This window comes from Narcine bancroftii, chromosome 6 (genome assembly GCF_036971445.1).
Source record: "Narcine bancroftii isolate sNarBan1 chromosome 6, sNarBan1.hap1, whole genome shotgun sequence".
Lineage (NCBI taxonomy): Eukaryota > Metazoa > Chordata > Chondrichthyes > Torpediniformes > Narcinidae > Narcine > Narcine bancroftii.
Genome location: NC_091474.1, coordinates 12,398,232 through 12,422,992, shown reverse-complemented (window position 1 = coordinate 12,422,992; position 24,761 = coordinate 12,398,232). Strand labels below are relative to the sequence as shown.

Genomic DNA, 24,761 nt, shown 5'->3' with positions numbered 1-24,761 from the left:
TCCAACTGATTTGTCAAATGGGATTTCATTTTAATAAATTCAAGTTTTAATAAGCCCAATCTTATTTTCCATGTACCCTTCCATACTTTCTTGATAGATTCCAGCATTTTCCCCGCTTCTAAGACAGACGCAAACAAAACTTGCCGTGGAATGCACTGTAAATTAGATTTTTTTCTCTTTTTATCTGACGATCAGACAAGTAGTTGGACAAGTAGGGTAAGCTGGATATTGACCTTCCTTGTTAATCAGTCAGTTGCTTTTGTAGTTTAGCCCTGACTTGGAATCTTGTGTCGATAGAGAGAATGTTTCTTTAGAAGTGCATGCACACTTTTGACTTGAGTCAGAGCTCCTTTTGCCTGCCATGTTGCTGGTTTAATCCCTGCATCATTCACTGCATGAGCACCATAACTGGTGTTTGCACACTTTTTCTTCTCTTTTCTCTTTTTTCAAACAAATCAGCCCATAATTTTACTCATTGTCTTTTTCATTTTATTTACAACACTTTCATGTGCCACTGTAATAAAGATGTTTTTCCTTTTCATACTTTTCTTTGTCTTGTAGTTTTTTAATGTTTACTATACCCAGTTTTTGTTTCTTTGTTCCTTCCCTCTCCTTTGTTTTGTTTTCATTAACTTGCCCATGCATGCAGCAACCTGAATATAGGGATCAAGTGGACTGGCAGCAAGACAGGAGCCAAACCCCAGAGATCTGTGCAACCAACTCCAAGGAATACCGGGAAAGTGCCAAGGGTTACAACATCTACAGCCATGAAGAAAGTGACTCCTATGCTACGGAGGTAAATTTATAATCTCACTTATGGTTGACGTTGAAATGTACCAGCCAGTAATGGAAAATATGGTAGTATTTATTTTTCAAACATCTGCTATCCTTATTGCAAACATAAAAAAGTAAATCTCCCCAGGTGAGGAGCAATTTTTTTTTATTATAAGGAATATTATTGTATATTATTCTTCTCAAAACGTAGGCATGTGTTTTGAGGTTTAAAAGATCTAATTCTCTGGAAATAAATGATACATTTCTACACTAATTACCGGCATTTAGTTTTTCTTTTTTTCTTGGCATACTCTATGAAAGATAGAAATGCAAGGAATCTCTTTCATCATTCATTGGTGCTTTGTGTACCACTGCCCCACAATATGCTAATTTGTTATATTGCTGATGGTCTGCTATTATGGACCCTCACAGGTATGTGCTTTGCTGTTCTTTAAGAAGGCTATCCACTTGATCTTTGTGCTCCTGGGCCATATCTGACCGAGACAGTACCTGAGTGCAACTGATCTTGGACTAAGTGACTTGTTCTGACATCTCTAATTGTTCCATTGAGTTATACACCATACTCTACAATATTTGATAACTTGAAACCAATAAGTTCAAATATCCCCGATCAAGAATTCATTCCATTATGATTCTGGTGGCAGCATAATTTTTTATTGTGTAACTCTTTTTGGTTCATCACAAGTCTCAATTACACAATAAAGATTTAGATTTATTGTCAGAGTACATACATGGCATCACATAAAACCCTGAGATTCTTTTTCCTGTGGGTGAGGCAGAATTACCACTTATTACTAGTGTAAAAAAAAAACTATACTCAATGTACACACATCAACAAATAAAGAAAAGTAAACAAACTGCAATAGAGAGATAGGGAAAAATATCAATAAAGTGCAAGAGTCCTTTGTAACAGCACTGATTCACCACAGCTTACAAAAAATATAAAGAATACACTCACTCGTTTCTTTCAGCTCACCATGAAGTCGACTTTCTTTTATTATTCACTAGAATCAACATTGCATTCTTTAACTCTCCAAACACCACCCAGCTAAACTCCTGTGACCTTCTCAGTGACTCACTACCACATGGGTGATCCTGACACTCTCACTCTTCTCCTGCATCTGAGAGTCAGCACCCGCATACTGACATTTAACAAACCCGCACATGCGCGCTATTACTCCCGCGCATAGCATCGCTCCCAACGAAGGTAAGTACGTATCCGTGACACCTTAAATAAGTCCGTGATTGAGTATGTTGTTGGGGAATCTGATGGTAGGGGGTTAGCAGTTGTTCCTAAACTTGGTGAGAGTCTTGTAGCACCTATACTTTCCTGATGGTAGTAGTGAGAACAGAGCATGTGGTGTGGATCCCTGATGATTGCTGCCGCTCTCTGACGGCATTGTTCCCCGTAGGTGTTCTCGATGGAGGGGAGAGTTTTGCCTGTGATGTCCTGGGCTGTGTCCACTACCTTTTGCAGGGCTTTATGCTCAGGGATTTGGGTGTCTCCATATCAGACTGTGATGCATCCCGGTCAGCACACTTTCCACCACACATCTGTTGAAATTTGCCAGGGTTTCCGATGTCATTCAGAAACATGATCATCCACAATGCATCTGCAGTTTTCCTCTTTCCAAAAAAAAAGGGTAATGTTGTAGATCTTAAAATTAAGCTTTTATCTCTGAAACCAAGTTCACAGCTAGAGGTTCTGCACAGCATCTGCCAATTAATGTCATGTGTGTCCTTTTTTCCATGAATCATTGAGACACTGTCTAACCAAGTGGATGTGATCTGTCATACAAGCATTTTGGCAAATTCCCTTTCATGTTGATGCTACTTTTCCACAAGGGCAGCAACATATTTTGTTATTTGTTATAAACATTTTGCACCATTAATTGGCTGATGGCTTGGAATGAACTGAAAGATAATTGTCTTGAGCAGATTTGATGTCTATCCCTAATTTTGTAGGGGATGATAATGACGAGCTTTCTCCAGAACCCATTCCTGTGATAGGTGGTAAAAGATTGTGAACTGTAGATATTAGCATAAGTAACACTCAACAACAAAGATTTTGCTTCCTGAACACTTTTCATGGATTTTGGGCAGCTGATCACAAAAATCACCTTAAACTTTTTGTATCACATACTTTTTTTAATATAAGATACAACCTATTTTTGTGATTTCATGTCTACTAGTATATTGCCCACAAAACAAGCTGTTTTGGTCAGTCCAAACATTCCTGTGCATGCACCCAGTGTAGGTGTTATGCAAATGTTGTCTTAGGCCTGGGCGTGCTGAGTCAGGAAAAATGCAGAGAATTATAAAACCAGCTCATGTATACAGAACACCAAATTACATCCAGCTGATTGAAAACACGCTTCAAGACTAAAAAAGCATGAAGTGCAACGTGTCATTGAAAATTCATTTTCTGCATTTGCACTTGGACGTCTTCCCTGCTGATCTTGGTGCAGTCAATCTCGAACAGGTTGAAAAGTTTCACCAGGACATTGCGACCATGGAAAAGTGGTATCGTGGCAACTGGAATCTATCAATGCTGCCGACTATTTGTTGGACACTGACATGATAGGCATCAGATGCTGAGTACAGACATAAATCAGTGGCAAAATATTTTTGGGTCAGTCGAACGAACATAATGTTTGGGTATCATTATGCAACTAAACATGCTGAATTCAATAAAAGTTAATTTAACGTTTCCCCAGCTTTGTATCTGATACAGAGAATCTGAAATTATCTTTGTGTTCAGCTTGAAGTTGTCTATCATAATCCCCAATTTATTTATCAGAAGCAAACTTTTTGAAAAATTTGTTGTCCAGTGTAATGAAGGAATCATGGCAGACACCAGTTGGAAGTAATTTGAGTATTATGGAGTTTCCACAATATATCTGTTCTAGTGTTTTTCTATAAGATAAAAGATAACGTGACCGTAAACTTGGCAGGTTGCTTCACTTCATATGTAAACAACACATACCCCAATGCACCAAGTCGATATTTTGTTCTTGATACTGTCAAGATGCAAACTATGTTGCAACTGGATGACTGGGAGTATTGAATTGCACTTCTGGTGTAATCAGACCTGTTCTCATCTGTCCTCAAATCCTCATTTCGCTCCACTAACAGATGGTATCAGGAAAGGAAAGGATAAAGGTTTGAATTATTACCACAGAATAGCAGTTCCAAAAAATGAGTGAAATAAAAGATTAGCTCCTTGTGAATTCTTCCCTAAAGCAAAAACTGCATAAAGATGAACACTTGAAGCAAAAATTCAAAGTGAAATTGCAGCACAAAATGCACCAGTATTTCTTACGAATGAAGATTTTTTGTTTAGCCATTGCAGACCACTTTTACAAAAGAAACGCTGGAAAATCGCACTTTAAATCTGATTGTAATTTAATTTTTGAGAATTGCAAATAAAAATCATGACTATTTTGTCCCATCTGGAATGTGGTTCAATCAGGAAAGAAAGTTGAACCTGTCACACCACGTACCACATGAGTGTTCCCAACTGGTATGAGTGATGATGCTTACCAGCCAATTACAGCTTTCTTTATTCTGGTGTTCCATTTTCATTAGTTTTAATTGTATCATTTATTTTTTTTAAATAAATTTATGCATATTCTCATGGTTTTGAATGTTGATGCCAAAACACAGATTTTGGTTAAAATGGCTTAATATCTGTAGGAATTCAAACAGACCAGGTAAAAATTTAAAGAGTAACCCACATTTTTCCAAGATTTGTTAAGATTTTTAATGCAGTTCAAAATTACTGCTCTCTATTAGAACAGAGATGCTGATTTCAATATCATCTTTTTCCATTGAAAGCTTCGGAGAAAAGAAGTTTTCATTTCAAATACCATCCAGCAGCTTGCAACAATGCACTGTTTGTTGATTTCGTTTGTGTACAGCTGGTAGATAAGGTTCTCACCACGCATTCAACCTTGTCACCCCAATGACCTGGCTGGTTTTGGTTTCTAACATTGCTGTTGACCCCTACGTCACTCAAAGCAATGCAAGTGCAATTTCTATGATCTTTTGCAGAGAATTGTTTGCATGTATTTTGCTTTTCATTCTTCTGCATCACACTGAATGTTCACATTCCAAATTTTACATCCGCATGAGCCTTGGTTTTCAGCTGGTCATTATTTTAATGTAGAAGTCCAGCACAGTAACAAGCCCCTCCAACTCACGTTGCCTAAATTCATCCATCTGAACAATTAACCTTCGAATCCTGTGTGACTTTGGAACATGGGAGGAAACCAGAGCACCGGGTGAACATACAAACTTATTATAGACGGTGCCAGATTGAAACCCGAGTCACTGGTCCCGTGTAACAGCATTGCACAAGCTATTATACTAATGATGGCACCCTCAGCAGAAGCAACAAAATTAATTTTCATCATCCCAGAATTTCAAATGCAGTCGCTATGACAGTGAAGTGGCAATGTGAGATCAAGAACCATCTTTTAAAAACAAATCCTGGGTAGTCCTCCTCTCACTTCCTCAATTTCTTATATATCCAGGTCAAGGAGCTGCAGCTTGATTTATCTGAAGCTAAGGAAACTATCCGAGGACTGCAGGAACAGCTTGTTCAGGAAAGGGAGCTTCGGAATGAGGACATAGAAAGGTTTCAGCAGAAAATGTCACAGGTCAGTTTCAGAAAACGTTAAACTGCAAATGATGGAAATTTTGGTTTGTAAAGTTAAATATGTTACAGACAGTGAAGAAATTTTTTTTAATTACAACATTTCAAATTCCAAAGGAGTTGGGTCATTCATTTGAATTAATTCCCGCACCTGGAAATACGTAGAAATTGTCATAGCCGTTCTAAATCATTGAAATGTCAGCAATTCAATGAGCAAATCCACAAACTGAGTGCTTTCCTTTTTTTTCCCTAATCCAAGCACATGAGAAACTTTATGTCAACCACTGTACGAAATAGACATGATACAAGTGGAAAGTCCAATTACAGTAAAACCCATGTTATCTGGAAATTCAAGCAACCAGCAAAATAAATTGCAGAAAATAAATAGATAAAAAATACAAATGTTTAAAATTGGTGCGCCTCACCGTTAGTTCACCAGTCAAGCAATACGCAATCTCTAGCAACCTGAAAATTCACTTATTCTGCATCCACCAGTTCCCATCGGTACCAGTTACCAGGGGTTTTACTGTACCTGCTATTTCCTATTTGAGATATATATTTTCCTATTTGGATTTCTGCGGTCTGCCAATGTGAGCTCTTTCTGTCTGTTTTAGTCCCTCTGTCATTGTGTGCTCTATCTGTCTGTTTTAGTCCCTTTCTCTTCCACCTGAGGGAAGCTAAAGAATGATGGTTAGAGGAAATACCGTCATTTCTCCAGGATTCATTCATTTTTATACACCATGGGCTGGTAGAACCTTGTTGCTATAAAAGCAAGGGTTAAAGTTTGGTTAAGACAATGAAAGCCACTGTTTCGTCTTCTTCAGAAAATGAAGTCAGGAACGTTACAGAGCCCTGATGTCAGTAGCATTTTCCAGCAAATGGAGCCTGAGACACAGATGGCCAGTAAGGGAATGTGGAGAATCCTTCTGTTGGAAGCAAAATCCGGGAGCAGTCAGGAGATGTTTGCATCAGTTCAGATCTGTTGACAGTAAGCATATTGTTTAGGAAGGGAAACTGGGCTGTAGTGTAGGAAAGCTTGACCTCGTAAGATGAAAAGAGATTATTCTGGACTAAAAATCATATTGAAAAGTAATGTCATTTGACTCATCTTTACTGAGAAATGTATTCTGTCCATCAAATCAAGTTGCTGTTGAGTATGTTTCTTGTTTCCAGTGGCTTGTCCACAGATCTGTTCCAAACACCAGATAAAAGTGTACATAGGCATATCTAGGGTATGGAAGCCAGGGCTCGTGCTCTGGGCACCACTTGCCTGGAAATTATTCACCCCCTCACCCTGCCCCAAGCCTGTTTCAACCAATACCTTTGTTTGATTTATTTCAAACTTTTCAGATCAGCAAGAGAATAATTGGCGTTAGTACTTTTACTATAACCGTCGAGGAGAAGGTTCAGTGTTGGGAGCTCAGCACCAAACTCTGAACCCTTCCCTCGTCCTCCCTTGGAGCTCCCGACGCCCGACTCCAAATGCTCCCCTGTCCCCTGTTGGAGCCAGGGCTGAGGAGGATGTGCTATGAAGGATGAGTTTGAGTGGGGCTTCAGCACCTTCCTGCGTATCTCCCACTGGATGCTCGGTGCCGAGAGTCACCTGTTCACCATAGGTAAAAGAGGGTGCCCATGGGGACACTAACAGTCACGCAACACCTTTAACTATGCCTGCTCTGGCCTGGGGAATGCCACTCACTGCTTTCATTCAGCGAATGCTGGCCTTTGAAGTAGGCAGACTTTTTTTTAAATGAAATGCGTTTTTGAAGGTGTAGATTATTTTCCAAAATCTCAATATATCCAATGCAATGTTGGTTATGACTATTTTAGGGTTATACAGCAGCAAGAACAGGCAGGGAAGGCAAAGTGGATGGCATGGCAGGGGTGAAGGGTAAAAGTAAGTTTTACTGGGGAGAGGCGCAATTTCAGTGCTTGCCATAGGTGCTATATTCCCTAGATAGACCACTGAAAGCATATCCATGCTCCTTTTCCCTTTCAACATGTCTTACTTAATACCTCATCTAGTTTCTGTTCCATTCAGTATTCTGCAAAACGCTCATCAAATGATCCGAGTTTTACTAAGATCAAAATATTACAGTTGTTGGAAATGTACAATAAAAATATTCATGTCACACAGCAGCTATTGCAGAGAACAGACCTGAGATGCCAGGTTACAAACCTCTCCTCAGAACCCAGTTCTGGAGGAAAATATAGCACCTGATTTCTGAAAATTTAATTTCTGTTCGAATCACAGTTAAAGTGCTATTCCTGAATACAGTAAGGCTGGGCTCGCTCCTGAATGCTTTACAGATGGACTCCTGCATAGTCCCACAGCTTTACATTGCTTCATAATAGTCCACTTAAAAAGAATGGATGAGGGATTTAAAAAGCTATTAAAATATTTTATTCATTAGTTTGCCAGTCTTATGCAGTCAAATCTCTAAGGAGATTTATATGAATAATATTATGTTTTGAAATAATGTACCTCTAATAAGTCACCCACATCACTGTCCTCCATCTTCCCACATTGCCAGAATCTCAGGAACCATTTCATTAATGTAGGCATCTTTTGCTCACATTCTAACTATTCTACAGTTACAGGGGCCTTTGGCAGAGCTTTGCTACTCTGTTATGAGCAGCTAAAGTTGGGTCTCTATTGATTTGGAGTCTAGAAAAGTGGGAGGTCATCTTATTGAAACGTACAAGATCCTAAATGAGCATGACAAGATAAGACAAGTAGGTGAGTCTCACTCAAGGTTGCGTAACAAAATGAAGGGGGCATCATTTAAAACGCATGCATAGGGGTTTCTTTTGTGGGTCTTTGGAATTCCTTCCCCAGAGGGTTGTATTCAGAGAGAATGTAGGGACATTTTTGAAAGATCAGAGAAATGAGGTCCCAATTTCTAAGGGAAACTGGCACAGAAGAGGAACTGAGGCCTGGGCAAATCAGGAATTAATATCTTGAATGACGAGGCAGGCTCGTCGGCCCATTCCGGTTTATGTTATATTTGGATTCATAGAGCACAGTGGCATTGTGGTTAGGTTACGGAATGGGTTGAAAGCCCCCAACCTGGCTGCTTGAGTGTTTAAATTCAAATGGATGAAGCTGAAAGAATTTAAAAGGTGGTGTCAATATTCATAGCTGCAGATTACTGCTTTTTTTTCCAAGTTCAAGTTAATTATCTCCTGACCTCGCAACAAAAAACTGTTCCTCCAGACCACGGTGCATGCACATTCACACATAATAATCACATACATAAAGATAATTTGAAGTAAATATATACAAATATTTTGGGATGATTCACTCAGTTGCAGGTTCATCAATCTCACAGCCTGCGGAAAGAAGCAATTTTCCAGCCTGGGAGATCTGATTTTGATGCTCCTGTACCTCCTCCTTGATGGTAGTGGGTCAAATATATTGTGTGCTGGATGGAAATTCTTTGAGCCCGATTTAGGCAATGGTTCTGGAAAATTTATACATTTTCTTTGGGAGGAAAAAAAGTTGATCCTTCTCAACCTGACGTACTTGAATGTCAGCAATGCGGTTGACTTTCAGCTGACCTCTGAAACAGTCCAGCAACCTCGTTGATTAAGGATGGACAATAAAAGTGCGCGTCCCATGAATGAAAGAACTTCACAGCTCAAGACTGTCGAATTCAACAGTATGGAATCATTGAAATTTACAACATAAGGAAAACCATTCAGTCCATACTTTTTCTTTCCAAGAAAGAGATGTGGGCTGATCTCTGTTCGATGCAGATCCAAAATGTGGAATGGGCAAGATAAATATGATTTTTGTTTCTTTTTGAACTTCAGTGAGATATTTGGATCACAGCAACCATGGCAAAACAATGAATTACTGTTAGGAAACACCTTGAACGTTTCTTTCACAATTGATCTGATTATAGCATTTTTTTCACTGATTCCTTCCACAGCTTAAGGAGGAGCAACAAAAAGTACTCGTGCGAAGAGATTTTGAGCTGCAAAGCCTGAATTTACAGACTAAACTTGAGCAAAAATTCTGGAGCCAGGAGAAAAATTTGTTTGTAAAGGAAGCTGATCAATTCAAGCAAAACCTCTTCTTGCTGTACATGAAGCTGAAATGGTTCCTGAAACACTGGAAGTGTGGCAAGAACATGGATAATGATGGGGATGATTTGCTAGAGGTGCATTATTTGAAATCATAAAAACGACTAATAATCTTTTCCAAAATCTCAAAGGAACAGTGCAGTATTCATCCTGTAAAATGCATGCAGTTAACACAAATTTAACTCTATAACCATATACAGTTATTTTAGTGAATTCATCCAATTTTCAGGGGGATGGATGCACAAATTAAACCTTAGTGAATTACTGGAATGACGTTTTGAGTTCATAGTCCGTAGGTAGCAAATGGAACAAACAAAAAGAAGTCAAAGAAACTGTGTTCCCATCAGGGAACCTTTCTCACAGAAAAAAAAACACATCAAAAATCCTGAGTGCATAAAGAACAGATTTCTAATCAAAATGGGTTAATAATTTGGTTAATTAAAATTCATGATTAATTTTGAGAAGAGAATTTTCCCACTAACGAGCAGAAAGTCAGACTGTTGTCCACTTTTTCAGTTATATGCTCCATTCATTTTAAAGTTGTTAGTTTAGTTGTTAGCTATAGTGGAGGATTAACTGCCATTGTCAATGTGTCAGTGCATTCTGCTGTGTGATTCATGTGCTTTGTTGCCCTTCCGTTGACCAATCACTGTGCTTCAATGTGTTTGGCAGGTTAACAGCGTGAAAGATTTATATTTGCTTATTGAAGAAGAGGAACTGTCCCCTCGCCAAGTGGACAATAAGACCGTGATAACAGATGATCAATCTCAGAAAACTTTGGAGGAAGCTTTGACTCTTCCAATGGAAAAATCTGTCCTTGCATTACGTCCAAAGCAGGTAAGAGTCAATGATCACAAAACAATTTTATTTTTGCTATAAAGCACATTATAACCAAATTTATGTGCTAAAGCTTCAATTAAATTTTAAATTTAGACTCGCAGCGTGATAACAGGCCCTGTGGCCCAACAATACACCAATTAACCTACAAACCCCCATATGTTTTCGGAGGGTGGGAGGAAACCGCAGCACGCAGAGGAAACCCACGCTGACGCGGAGATCTTTCAAATTCCTTAAGGACAGCGCCAGATTGTACCCAGGTCACTGGTGCTATAATAATATTCTTTCTATTAAATACAGGATTCATTCAATTCTAAATTCAAGTGAGTTTGCCTTGTAGAGCATTGTTTGCTCCAAGGAAGATGTACATAACAGCAAGGATGTTTAATTTATTTACTAGGAATAATGCTTTGTATTTTTCAGTCAAATGAATACAATAGAGTTGTCGGAGACATTAAACTGATTTTAAAGGACCTGTGCACAGAATTAAAAGAGGAAAGGAGGAGAACAAATGAGCTTCAGCTACAATTTGCAAATGCCAAATCAGCCTGGGAAATAGAAAAGGTGGAACTCAAAAGTCGTTTTGCACAGGTAAGCAGAAATTGAGAACACACTTCCAGAAACTTGTTGTTTTGGGAGCAAACACAATCATTGCTTGAACTCAATTTCAACAGACTCAAAATGCCTCCATTCTATTTTTATGTTATGCAAATAACATTAGGGAACATTTGTACTTGCATTTAATTTAAATCCATGCATCGTGAATAAGGCTAGAACAGGAAATCAGCATAATGGGAAAGATCAAGTGTCTTTCCTGATTGAGCAAAAGTTCAATCAGAAATACAATTCTGAATGTCAAGTATGTTTGCAATTGATAGTTGTGAGAAAGGAGTCTTTAATTCATGAGTTGGGATGGGAAGAAGAGACTTGATCAGCTTGAAAACAACCATAATACATGCACTTTGATCCTATGCACTTTGGAGGTTCATGGTCTCATGATGTTATTCAACAAAAACTTTTCCAAATTTAATCACCTTATAATTACTCACATGGATCTGAATTGAGACAGATGAAATGTAACTGATTCTTTCACATGCTTTTATGGTTAAGACTGCATTTCATGCAGCAATGTGTGTTAAAATGACAACTGTGTGACGGGTTCTTTCCGGAAGAACTGAGGGGGGGATGACACTGTGCAGTTGGAGTACATCAGCCAAATTTCTAAGCCACTTCTGGAGTTCTTCAAGTCCAGGACATTTTTAGCTCTTTATATCCTTAAAGAGCTACTTAGATTGTCCACGTTGAAAGAAGTTGTCCAAATGATGGCATTGACAGCTTTATTTATGATACCAAATTATCAGTTGTGTGCCAAAGATGTCTGGTCGATGTCCAGGGTCACTACATTGTTAATGATCAATGTGATACTCTTTGAGCCTCGTAACAGAGTAAAAATGGAAAACGTGCTGTGTAAGAGTTGGATAATGTTGTGTGCACAGCCAGTAGATTAGCCTGTCTGCCTTTATCTTGATCTTAGAAAATTACCCTCTGGATGTTCCCATTTAGTACTTTACACTTGACCAATTTTAATTATAATTGGAAAAGAGACTGAACTCAAATTTGGGAATAATACTCCAAAGTACTGGCAGATAGGATTACAAATAATGTTTGAATCTCGAGGTTTCAGAGCAGAAATAAATCTCTAGTCACAGGGAAGCGATTTGTATTTATTTGACTCTTTTATATGAAAATGCTGGTTGATCATAAAATTGGGTGTAATTCTCACTTACATCATTTCTTAATCCCAAAGTGCAACCTGCACAAGGATCTGATTTGCTCTTTTTCCAGACAATGAACGTGCAAGAAGCATTATTCTCAGTGGATAGGACATGCTGTTTTGCTCAAAGCAGTTGTTTCCACTTTGATAAATGAGCTGCAAGGCATCTTTTTAAAAATATCTCCTATTTGCTATCCATCATTTTTTTCCTTTTTATTTTCAAAGCAAGCATTACTTGGCCACTCTTTCACAAGGGTGGTTGGATTCAAACAGGTGTCCTCAAAATTATTACTTCAATAAGACAAAGAACACACCTTATTTTTGTTCTCTAATTGTATATTTTAGGGTTATAGTTCAACTCTGAATCAGTGTTTCAGATTTTTGAAGTGTGCATTTAAATTCATCATTTGCTGACTCTCGACAGATATCTCTAGTTAGAAATCACTTGGTGATTTTAGTGGATGAATATATAATACACTTATACAACATTCTACTTTTCTCTAGGTCAGCACTGACTTTAATCATTCTTAAATGTACAGATGACACCAGTGTTAAAATAGCAAACAAACAAATGTGGCCTTGTGCTATTAAATGCTGTTCAGGAGCGTTGCCAGCGGTTATTTCTGGAAGGAATTTCTGAATCTGCAATGTGATTCATCATATGCAGAGAGCATTCCAAAGTACTTCAGAGCAAGGAATTCCTGCTTGAGGACACTTTAGAATGTAGGGAAAATATATAAATCTGAGCATTAAAAGATCTGTGTAATTAAATAATGCTAAATTAATCCAAATGAATATTAATGTATTTTTAGGAAGTTGATGAATATTTAACGAACAACCACATCGTAATGTTAAATCGATAATAATTGACAGTAATACGACTCTTTTAGAACGCAAATATAATCAGTGCAATATAAGAATGGCATAATACTGATTCAATGACTTTGCTATGCTACCTTCAATTAGATTTATTGTTAGAGATTTAGAAATGTTTAAATTTTTGCTCGGCAGTTGGTTGAAAGCACAAGCCAATACTGAGTGTTGGGGTAGGCTGCAATTTTAGTGGACAGTGCATGTCCTTGGGCAGTCAGGTTAAAGGATGGTGAAATAAACTACCAAAAGCTGCACCGGCGGTTTCGATTAGAATGGTTGAATTCAATGACAAGTCAAATTTGGGATGAGAAATAAAGATAAGGAAATATAGTAATAGATTCAGAGAGGAAAAAAGGAATTTAAAAAATCTATCTCCAAACTTATAATTAGTTTACAGTCCAAGATAGATTAATTAGGAATAATTAATATTTATTCACATTACAAAGAAGGTGTTTAGTTTATGTCTACCATTGAATTGTAGCAAATTCACGTTATTCAGGTATTTTTGAGGCAGTAAAATGATTTTCTAATTTTGTTAAAGGCAAGTTATTTTACAGTTATAAAAGTGAAATCTTGTCCCACTTTTCTCAGATCATCATAATTTTACTGAAGCTGAATGCAACCAACACAAAAATGAGAGGAGAATTGAAATAATGCCAGATTAATGATACAAGAAGACCCCCAGTTACAGAACTGTTCCTGAGGGCTATCTTTTTTCTGTTTTCTCCTGTCATCTATCAGCTTCACATAAACTTGCCTTAATTCTTTCATCTCATTGAATAATCACCCCAATACTACCCATAATTAAGCTAATGGAATATATACATATCCAGTCATTAATGAAAAACATGAAGCATTATCATCTTGAAAATGCGTCAAAAACATGGGATAATTTGCATAAAGTCAGATTTTCGTAAGTCATTTCATTCTTAACCCAGAGATCCCTGTGCTAATAATGTCATGGTTATGAAATGCTGTGATTTTAATGCAAGTTTAAATTGAAAACTTGGGAATAATGCTCCACAGTACCTGCAGATATGATTCCAAATAATAGTTGTTTGAATCTTGAGATTTCAAAATGGAAATAAATCTCTAATCATGGAGCGAATTCTCTATCTATTGAAACTATTAAGTGAAATGATGGTTTTTTTTCTGGAATTACTGCCCATGGAATCATCTCCCTCATTCATTTTCCTACTAATAGCTGCACTGATTTACAGAATGTTGACTGGTGCATCTAAACCATATTATTATGATGGTTTAGTTCACAAGATCACAGCTTCCTTCATTCAGCTGACCCAAAAGCACAGCTGCATGCAAGGGCAGTTCTGGGAATGGAAAGGCTCTGATTCAGATGGAAATTTATACGCTATGTATTGTCTGGCAAACATTGTGAGAAATCTATCCTAAGAGACAGATTTTTTTTTTGCAGAAATGCAATCTATTTGGGAATTTTCAGCCAGAAGTTGGGTAGAAATTTATAAAAAAGAAAAAAAAAATAGTTGTACATGATCAGAATTTGCCTCTGCTTCTCTTTCCATTAGCAGTGTCCATTCAGCAAACATCTGTGCTGGAAGCACTAACTAATAATCCACTGCTTTCCACTGCATGGAGTGCTGCAGGGCATCTAATAGCACTTACAGGTTACCTAGTCTTAACCCTGCAGTTTTAACTTGTAGTTTTTCTTTGTGTGGCAATCTTCTGTACAAACTGCTAACAGCACAACAGAGCAAACACGACAGAATCTGGCACCAGAATGAACAGATCAAGTAACTAAGTCATTTCTTTATTAATCCCATTGAAAGACTGTGAAATTAACAGAACAAGAATTCAGAAGGAAAGTAGAACAGATGCATTCACTGTCACATCTGGAAGAGAAACATTTAAATTAAAAGAGCAAGGAAAGAGAAAATAAAAGCCCTTCATTCCTAAACTCTCCGAATTTATTAAACCCAGAATGAATTGCTATAGTGGTAACATGATAATGACTGCACAAATCACCACTGTCTGTACAATTAAAAGGGGATTTACACATAGATAAGCAATACGTATCTTTCTGCAGTGTATAGATTTTCCATACTGTACAAATACAGCAAGTTCAGATCATTGTATCGTGTTTCACTGAGTAGACGAGCAGAAACGTTTAATAATCTGAAGATCTTCCCACAGTTGCAGCACCCATCCCATTTGGTTCAAACTAGTAATGAGTCCCATTCATGTCAGTGATGGATGACACCAGAATCTGGCCTCGGAATCCACATTGTAATAGCACTGAAGGTAAAATACAATTATCAGAAGGAGAAGGGAAAGTATTGGTTGACTAACTATTGGAATTATTTAAGGAAGTGACAAGCAGGCTGGATACGGCAGATGTAGTGGATGATATGTATTTGGATTTTCAGAAGGCCTTTGACAAGTCACTGGCCATGATAAGAGCCTGTGGTATAACAGGAATTATCCCGGTGTGGGTGGAGCACTGGCTGATTGGCAGGAAGTAGAGAGTTGGAATACAAGGCTGCCAGTTGCTAGGGGTGTTCCACAAGGGTCGGTACTGGGGCCACTTCTTTTTGTGTTGTATGTTAATAATTTGGATTATGGAATAACTTGTGGCCAAGTTTGCAGATGATACAAAAGTGGGTGGAGGAGCAGGTAGTGTGGAGGAAACATGGAGGCTGCAGATGGTCTTAGACAGATTAGGAGAATAAGCAGAGAAGTGGCAAATTAAATATAATGCCGTGAAGTGTATTGTAGAACAAATAAATGGGCAGACTATTTTTTTTAAATGGGGAGAAAATTAAAAATAGCCAGAGGCAAAGGGACCTGGGAGTCCTTGTGCAGGATAGCCTGAAGGTAAACTTAAATGTTGAGATGGTGGCGAAGAAGGCAAATGCAATGTTGGCATTCATTTCTGGGAATGGAAAGGCTCTGATTCAGATGGAAATTTATACGCCATGTATTGTCTGGCAAACATTGTGAGAAATCTATCCTAAGAGACAGATTAGAATATAAGAGGAGGGATGTGATACTGAGGATTTATAAGGCACTAGTGAGATCTCTCTTGGAGTATTGTGAGCAATTTTGGGCTCCTCATTTAAGAAAAGATCTGGTGACATTGAAGAGGGTTCAAAAGAGTTTCAGAAGCATGATTTCAGGAATGAAAGGATATCATCTGAGGAGCGTTGGTCAACTCGTGGCCTGTAGTCATTGGAATTTAACAAAATGAGGGGCTAACATTTTGAATGTTCAAAGGCATGGACAGAGTAGATGCAGAAAGCTTGTTTCCAAAAGTGGGAGAGTCGAGAACAAGAGGGCACAACTTCAGGATGAAAGAGCGTCTGCTTAGAACAGAAATACTAGGAAGTTTTTCAACCAGAGGGTAGGAAATCTATGGAATTTGTTGCCATAGCCGGTTGTGGAGGCCAGGTCATTTGGATGTATTTAAGACAGAGATTGATAGGTTCTTGATTAACCAGGGCATCAAAGGTTATGATGAAAAGTCTGGGCAGTGGGGCAATGGAAAAATTATTATGATTAAATGGGGGGACAGACTCCATGGGTTGAACAGCCTATTTCTTCTGTTTTGTGGTCTTATGGTTATGGCCTAATTTCACTTTCTGCTAACTTGGCAACCAAGTGAGATACATCTGTATCAATGGGAAAACAATTCCATTTGTTTTGTATCTAATTGAGCTTCAGTGATACTGCATTTGTGTTATTTTAGAGCAAATATATATGTTTGGATCATATTACAACTGACTTTTTAATTAGGTTTGCATTAGCTGCAAGATTATACACTATTGGCACTGCCTCTTCTCTGCTTAGGTTCAGTCAAAACTCTTTGCAATTATTTAGATATTTTGTGGGGGATGTTGGCATTGCTGGCAACACCAGTGTTTATTCTAATTCCTTAACTGTTCTTGGTAAACTGCTGCTTTGAATCACTGCAACCTTGTGAAGGTACTCCCACAATGCTGATGGGAAGGATGTTCTAAGGTTTAGACCCAGCCACACCCACTTGGAGGGGAAATTGCAAGTGGTGATGTTCCTTTGTACTTACTGCCTTAGTGCTATTGGTGTAGACAACGGTTGTAATAAAAATATACTTAATATACTGCAGGCAATTTGCACTAATATGGGTTTGAATGGTTAGGGTGATGGAGGAAATACCATGAACAGGACTGTCCTGACAGGCATTGTTTCCTCCTGCTTTTGCCTCATCAAATTTATCTCCTCATATCTTGACTCCATCTTCAACCAGCACCCCACCCCCCTCCAATTCCTTGTCCAGTCCCCTCCCATTTACATCTGAGATATCTCCCACATGCCTCATCAATTTGACAATGTCCAATTCCCTGGTCCTACCACCTCATATTCTTCATGGATGTCCAGTGACTATACACCTCCCATCTTCCATCAGGAAGATTTCAAAGTCCTTCATTTCTCCTAAAACAAAGCTCTTACCAGTTTCCCTCCTCCAACATTTATCTGCCTGGCAGAACTTGTTCTCACCCTGAGTAATTTCTCTTTTGACATGGTGTCACCTTTAATTTGAATTAAATGAACAAAGGGTACTCGCATGGGTTTCTGCCTTCTTATTGTAAAGAAATAATTGTTTGGAACCTACCAAGCACTAAACCCCACTCTCCTCTATTACATCAGTGACTGCATTGGAGCTGCTCCTCCACTTATGCAGAAATCTCTGCCCTGCTCTGAAATGCACTTGGACCATTTCTGACCTTTCTTTCCCCATTCCAGATCCCTCTTAACTCTCTTTCAGGAAATTAGCTATATATTGACATTTACCTCAAACCCATTGACTCTCACAGTCGCCTCGACTATCCCTCCTCCCACCCACTCTCCTGTGAGGATGCCATCCACTTTCTCCACGACTGTCTTCCAGTTAAAGCCTTGCATTTCCAGGAATTTTGAATTTCTTCCTTTTTTAAGCCATGAGGCTTCCCTTCTACTGTGATCTATAGAGCCATCTCCCGCATTTTCTCCATCTCTCTTATCCCCTCCATCCAAATAAAACAAGTTTAGGGCTCCTGTTGGTCCTCCCGTTTTAACTCACCAGCATCTGCATTCAGCAAATTGTCCTCCATTATTTCCCTCCTGGTATAACTGGGCACCCAACTCCCACCATCACCTCCCATCCCTTTCTTTCTGCAGGGATTGCTCCTTCCATGATTCCCTTGCCCAATCATTCCTCCCTACCAACCTCTCCGTGATCTCTAGTATTGCACCTAGCAACTGCAAGAGGTGCAACACTTGAACTTTTTCCTCCTCCCTCACCACCTTCCAGGATCATGAGGAGCCCTTCTTGGTGAAGTAAAGATTCACATGCATCTCCTCCAATGTCATCAATTGCATTCAGAGCTCCTCTACATCAGGTTCAAGTCCTGATTACACAAATCTAAGTCAACACTCTGAAGCAGTATTTAAGATGGCCTGTCCAAGTTATTATCTTTTAGATGAGAGCTTAAATCGAGACTATAATAATTTTCTGATGGTCTTGACAAACCCTGTCTCACTGAGGAGTTATCTCCAATGTATCGAACACAATTCAATATATATCAGTAAAATGAACTTGACTACTCATTGCCACGCTTCTTCATGAGTAAGTTATTGTTATAAGCAAATCAACTGTCATGTCTCCTAAAACGTTATTTTCCAAGCTCTGTCATGGGAAGAGATTACAAGGAAGGCTAGAGGAAAAAAAAAATCAAGAATGTGTTCAAAGCCTTGTCCGCTGACTTTTGGAAATCCCTGACCCACGATCACTGAAATGGAGGAGGAGTGTTCAGGGTGATATTTAAGAACCTTGAGTCTATGCACTAAGAGCACAAAGAAGTCTGTGTCACCAGACCACTCACAGAATGATCACAATCTGTTCTTTCAGTGCACACAAAACAGAGGAGAAGTAAATCTGTTTTCGATCCTGAGGGACTTCTAAGAAGATAATCATGGTGACCACACATCAAATATATTTCATTGCATGAAAAGAATTTTGAGCTGCCCTGAGGTCATGGAAAATGCAAGTCTGTCTGCTCTTTAGGTTGTCGTTCTGGAGTTTGGGGTTAAGAGTCAGAACTATTTCATTTTTTGGATGACATCATTGGGTATATTTAGTGTAATAAAGCCTGAGTCAGAAGAAAACATGTGTCACCCAAGACTTGTTCATGGTGAGAAATGAACAAAGCATGTGGTCTCTTGAGGATATCTTCTCTGAGATAAGAAATGAGAAAATACTAAAGCAGCATGAGACATGGAATGGCAATGCATTCCTTTTCAGTTAATTTTGGGTTTGTGGCATTTGATGGAGAAAATTCTTCTGGCATCTGTGCTTTACTGCATAGGTTAAGAACCATTTCTCCTCCCATTTGTGGCAGAGACATGTAGAGATTCAGTCAGGTGAATGAGCAGACACCTCCGTTTCATTCTGAAAATGTTGATGGTGGATATCAGTTATTCTCCATTATCTCTTTTGTGTAGTTATTAATTTTGGCCTTACTTTAAATTTGCATTAGTTAAGGTAATATTCTGAAGTCAGGTGCTATCCCATTGCCAGTGGATCATTGAATTAGTTCATTTATCACGGGCCCCTCTTTCAAATACAGGGACTCTTGCACTGCAGGGTTTCCTCGGGGGCACGGTAACCAGAAATCCAATACTGCAATAGACTTTTTTTAATCAGAGAAGCTGGGACTGTCATCATGTCATTACAGCTCCTTGCCCCCCCCCCCCCCCAAGTCGCTGCTAATCATTAAGTGCACACTTACGCTAATGCTTTTTTGTTCTCTCCATGTTCCCATCAACTCTCCACTGGATTCTACATGATTTACAGTGGCCAATTAACCTACCATTCCACACAGCTATTGGATCTGGGAGGAAACCAGAGCACCCAAACAAAAGCCATGCAGATGACAGATTGTTTAAATTGGGGTAATCAAGGCAGGAAGAACTGGAGCAATAGCAATGTCACGATGTCTCTCGTTAAATGTGATTCCAGCTTTCTAGCGGGAAGTTCTGGAGGTAATTCCCCAGTTCCTGATGGAATGTAGATATAATCAGACAAGAGGGAATCATCTGCATTCCAGATAATGTTTCTATTTTAGAAAATTAACAGATAAATATATTACAAAAGTAATTATAAAAAGTAAAGTGAGGAATGTTTTTATGTAATTGCCTCTGGAACTCACCATTTCTTTAAAAAATCAAATTACATGAACCAAATCTTTTGCGTATCATTGCATTATTAAGAATTGGAACACAAGGCTTAAAAAATGCTTAATTGTTAGGGATTCAGAATAAGGAACTGAATATTTAACTGTCCCAAAACAGCTGGAAGGTAGGGCTGGAAAACTGGCTTCGGAGAAAACTCCCAGTGACCTGAAGACTGCCTTGAAATGGGAGAGGGAAGAGCATCAGCAGCTACTTGCAGAGTCCTACAGTGCAGTCATGGATCTAACACAGCAGCTTCAAATCAGTGAAAAGAACTGGAGTCAAGAGAAATTAGAGTTACTGGATCGATTTAACAATGAAAGGAGCCACAGTGAGCAGCGTCTGAAGGAAATGCAACATAAGATCAATCAGGTAAGTACAAAAGAACTCCATCTATACAAAATGTATTGCCTTCAAGGTATCTGTAGTATCTCTTTCAGAATGAAACTGAGGTTGCAGTGCTGTAGCTCCCAAAATGTATGGGATTGGGGAGGGGGGGGGGGGGGGTGTTGCTGGCTGTGAAATCAACATCACGAAAGAATCGAGATCCCTGTATTTTGACAGGTTTCTCCAACTTCCCATTTTTCCTGCCGAGCTAAGGTCCCTGTTTGTTGTAGAAGCCAGGTTGTTAGCTGAGATGTATTCACCTGAGGACAGTAGGAGTGCACAAAGTTTAGAAGAGGAATCTGGGTCACCAAGGAAGGTTTTTGAACAACCATCTTGATCACTTCTCTGCCACAATGGAGCATGATGGAATTGGCCAGGATCAGCTGAACAATCTGTCCTCAAAGTTGGGGCATTTCTGACTGTGGAACCAGAGAAAAATATCTGCGTGTCCTATACCCCACATTAGGTGCCACTTCACTGATAGTGCAGACATCAGCAAATCTCCACGATTTGTCCAGGATATAAATCATAATTGTTATTCTGGGCTCATTTAAATGATTTCAAATAGTTCCTTTATTTTCACATGATTAATGACAAAGTGGGGATACATTGGTTAACTTTTATTTGTATCTTCACGTTATTTCAAAGCATCTTGGGCAAAATTGATCTTTGCTCATGAGTATTCAAGTTGTATGAGAAATAACTTGGTTCAACTCACCTCTATGTAATGAAAATGTCAGGACAATAAAACAGGATGAATGTAGGATTGATATAAATGGGTGATTGATGATTGGCATAGACCTCCTGGCCAAAAGGACCTGTTCCCATGCTTGCGCTCTCTGGCTCCATGACTTGCAAGATCTGAATTTTTGAGGGAAATACCATCAGGAGCTAGTCAATCACCACACATTTAGGACAGGCCCCTGACTGAATCCTGCTGTGACCAACCACTGCACACTCAGAGACAGACTAAAAGAATCAGAAATATTTTAGGCAGGAATTCTCTTATCTCTCAAGTTTTGCCTCAAATGAAGTTTTTTATCTGTTCTCTTCCTGTATGGTCCAATTGAAGGTGATCAGCCATTGTGGAATTAAATCCAAAACTTTGCTTGATGACATCAGAACTCAGTCATTTGAACAATGTCACAGTCCAACAGTAACATCAAGCTACTGCAGCAAAAGTTTAACTGAAAGTAGCATTTGTCTTCCATTGAGGTTAATGCCTCCACGTTGTCCTTCTCCAAGGTCCAGTTTTTTTTTTAATTTGTAATTCAGTTGTACAAGTATTCCCTCTGAGTTGATGATTTATATTAATGCCTTAAGCAAAACATATTTAGCTTTATTTACATTCTCTTGAGGAAAATAACAATTTCCCTACACTTTTTTTTCTTTCACCATTCAAATGCATCATGAAACTTGTTTAGTGCTGTAGAGGTAGAATTTATATGAAAACATCCATTTAAAACAGTCCAGTGAGCAAAACAAGTTGGGATAGTGATTTGACAAATATTTTGATTTTTCAATTGCAACCAGTTTCCACAAAATTTGTCATGTTCCTTACAGACATAAATCCTCTATGTAAGTATCACCAGAATCTTAATTTAACTTTTGACAGTAAAAAAATGAATATTCACTAATTTTTAGTAATGATCGGCCAGAAATTGTGTGATAGGGTCAACAAATTTTCTGATTTTAGATTTGAATTTAGTTTTTGATGTATTCAGACGACTGTTATGGGTGAACTTTGGAAATTTGTGCTCCTGACAGTGAATCGTACAAAAGTAGCAGAAGCTAGAAAAGAATTCTGGTCTACAAGATTTTGTCTCTTAGAATTAATGAAATTCAATAAAATCACTCCCTAGGAAGAAGCTCTCTAGCGCGATGCAGTCCAAAGACTGTATGTTATAAACAATCTCATTTAACATTCTCTACACTGTTTTAAATCACTAAACTCTATTTTCTTGGTTTTCGTGAGACAAGAAATACTAAACAATTATCTTGTTGCTTAATGACTTTTAAGATACCATTAAATTCATTAATATAATGTTGAGGTAAATACAGATATATTCTGTACATTGGTTAAGAAAAGATATGGCTCGAGAGCAGAATATAAGTGTGCTGTTCAATTCCAGGTGTTCTCCTTGGATACCTTGCATAGGAACATTGTTGGTAGCATATGGAGGATCTACACATTAACCTCAGCAGTAGATGCATTGTTCACTCGGCAAGATCCTACTGCAAGGTCGTGATAAGATAGATTTTGCATGTCTGAGACTAATGACAAAGCCAGCATCTTGTATCAAGCTAAAAGCTCAACCCTAGCGCACATCACAAAATGAACTGATCTCATTCCACTTTCAACAACGTGCAGCAGACTCATTCATAATTATTTAATGTAAAAAGAACCATGGTGACTCTCATTCATCTTGCTGTTGGTTGTTGACGGGAGCGGTGTCATTGAATCTGTGCAGAAAATCAGCCTTATTTGCCCATTCTAATTTCCCTGAACAGATATTTGAGCACACGGGAAGCGTACATGTCATTAAGACTTATTGCATTTTACCACAGCATAAGCAAAACCTTCATGTGGAAATGTTAAGTGTCATATTTTGATAGGAAGACATGTGAATTGATACAGTGCAGCGCAGGTGAAAACAGGGATGAGCCTGTTGTTCCTGGCTATTGGAATAATTTCCCCCAGCTCGCTCCGCCTCCCACCCCCCCTCCCCCCCCCCCACCCCCACTCCCCAGCCTTTCAGTTGCTCCATAAATTGGCATTTAGTCAGTCCTGGGATTTAAAAGCTCACCAGGGAGACAAAATCAAAAAGCCAACCATCAAAAAGCAGAGTTTTTAATCTGTTGCTTAGTTTCCTCAGGAGCTTGGTCCCATCTCAGCGTCAGCAGTTAAAAGGGAGACTGACCTTCAATTTATGATTCATTGAGCCTGTACATTGGACAGACACATCTGATCCTGTTATATTTCTTCCAGTGAAATGGAAACTCCTGTAAAATGGAACCAGAAAAATTGGGCTCCTGACCCTTCCTCATCTCTTGTCCTTTTTTTGTCAGGGAATTGAGCTTTGCCATCGTAGTCCTCTACAAATATCCATTTCCAAAATCATCAAATGTAATGGTGATAAATGAGAAATGCTAGGGTGAGTGCAATACAAAATGTGCTGGCAAAACTCAGCAGGTCACGCAGCATCTGGAGGAAATAAAGGGTAACCAATGTTTGAGCCCTGAGGACTTAGGCCTTAAATATTGGTTACCCTTTACTTCTTCTAGATTCTCCGTGAGCTGCTGAGTTTCTCCAGCACATTTATGAAATCCAATGGAGCTTTTATTTGGAGAATGGAAATGGTTTGAATCAGTGTCCAATGTTATAATGTAATAATGATGATGGGAACAATGTTAGATGCAGTGCTGGAGAATTTTATCTTGATTGAAAAAATATCATACTCTGCAATTAATGGTTCACTTTGAATCTTGAGATATGTAAAAATTTAACTTTCATTGCAGATTATTAATTACAGAGAAAAAAAATGACTTGTTTAAGATTTAAAGAGGACTTAATCCATCTCCTCCCAACCAAAATAATTGATTTCACTGAATTCCTGCAGTTCACAAGACAGCATGTCACGGATCTTCCTTCCTTTATGAATCAGATTCTTAAAAATAAGGCTATGGTCGAAAATTTCCTCTGCACGGATTTAGACAATATTTGAAAATTACACAGCACTTGAGGGAAATCCACTCAACTCTGCTGTATACAACTGCTACATTTAAATCCTCCTTGACCCCGAGGACTGCCTCAGAAGAATTGATGCATGCAGCGGAAGATCAACAACCTGCAGAGACCTTGTGGCATTGATACTTGGGTTTTTACTGTCATGCTAGCTCAGGGATCAGGTGGGTTTTCCAGACAATCTGCGATCTTCAGATATCGTCTGTGCAGTTTTGAAAAAAACTAAAATAGATGCACCACAGCCTGCAAGTAGCCATTTGATTATATCCAACTCCTCTGACTTCTTTATATTTTTCAGATGTTGCAACACAGAAACAACATAAAGGACACGTGTGATGAAGTGGAGGCAAAGGGAACTAATTTACAACGGTAAATATTTTAGA

General features: G+C 38.6%; 1 protein-coding gene across 4 annotated transcripts in view; it reads left to right on the top strand.

Annotated features, from left to right (window-relative positions):
- Positions 1–24,761, top strand: part of mtcl2 (microtubule crosslinking factor 2) — a 77,361-nt gene that overhangs the window by 44,666 nt on the left and 7,934 nt on the right. For 2 of the 4 annotated variants that reach the window (XM_069883995.1, XM_069883994.1), the window contains exons 6-12: positions 650–796; positions 5,331–5,456; positions 9,388–9,618; positions 10,214–10,378; positions 10,802–10,969; positions 20,367–20,618; positions 24,677–24,747. In XM_069883995.1, coding sequence (XP_069740096.1) covers positions 650–796; positions 5,331–5,456; positions 9,388–9,618; positions 10,214–10,378; positions 10,802–10,969; positions 20,367–20,618; positions 24,677–24,747 — 1,160 coding nt within the window. The remainder of the gene's footprint in view (positions 1–649; positions 797–5,330; positions 5,457–9,387; positions 9,619–10,213; positions 10,379–10,801; positions 10,970–20,366; positions 20,619–24,676; positions 24,748–24,761) is intronic. The other 2 variants (XM_069883996.1, XM_069883997.1) reach the window with 2 other exon arrangements.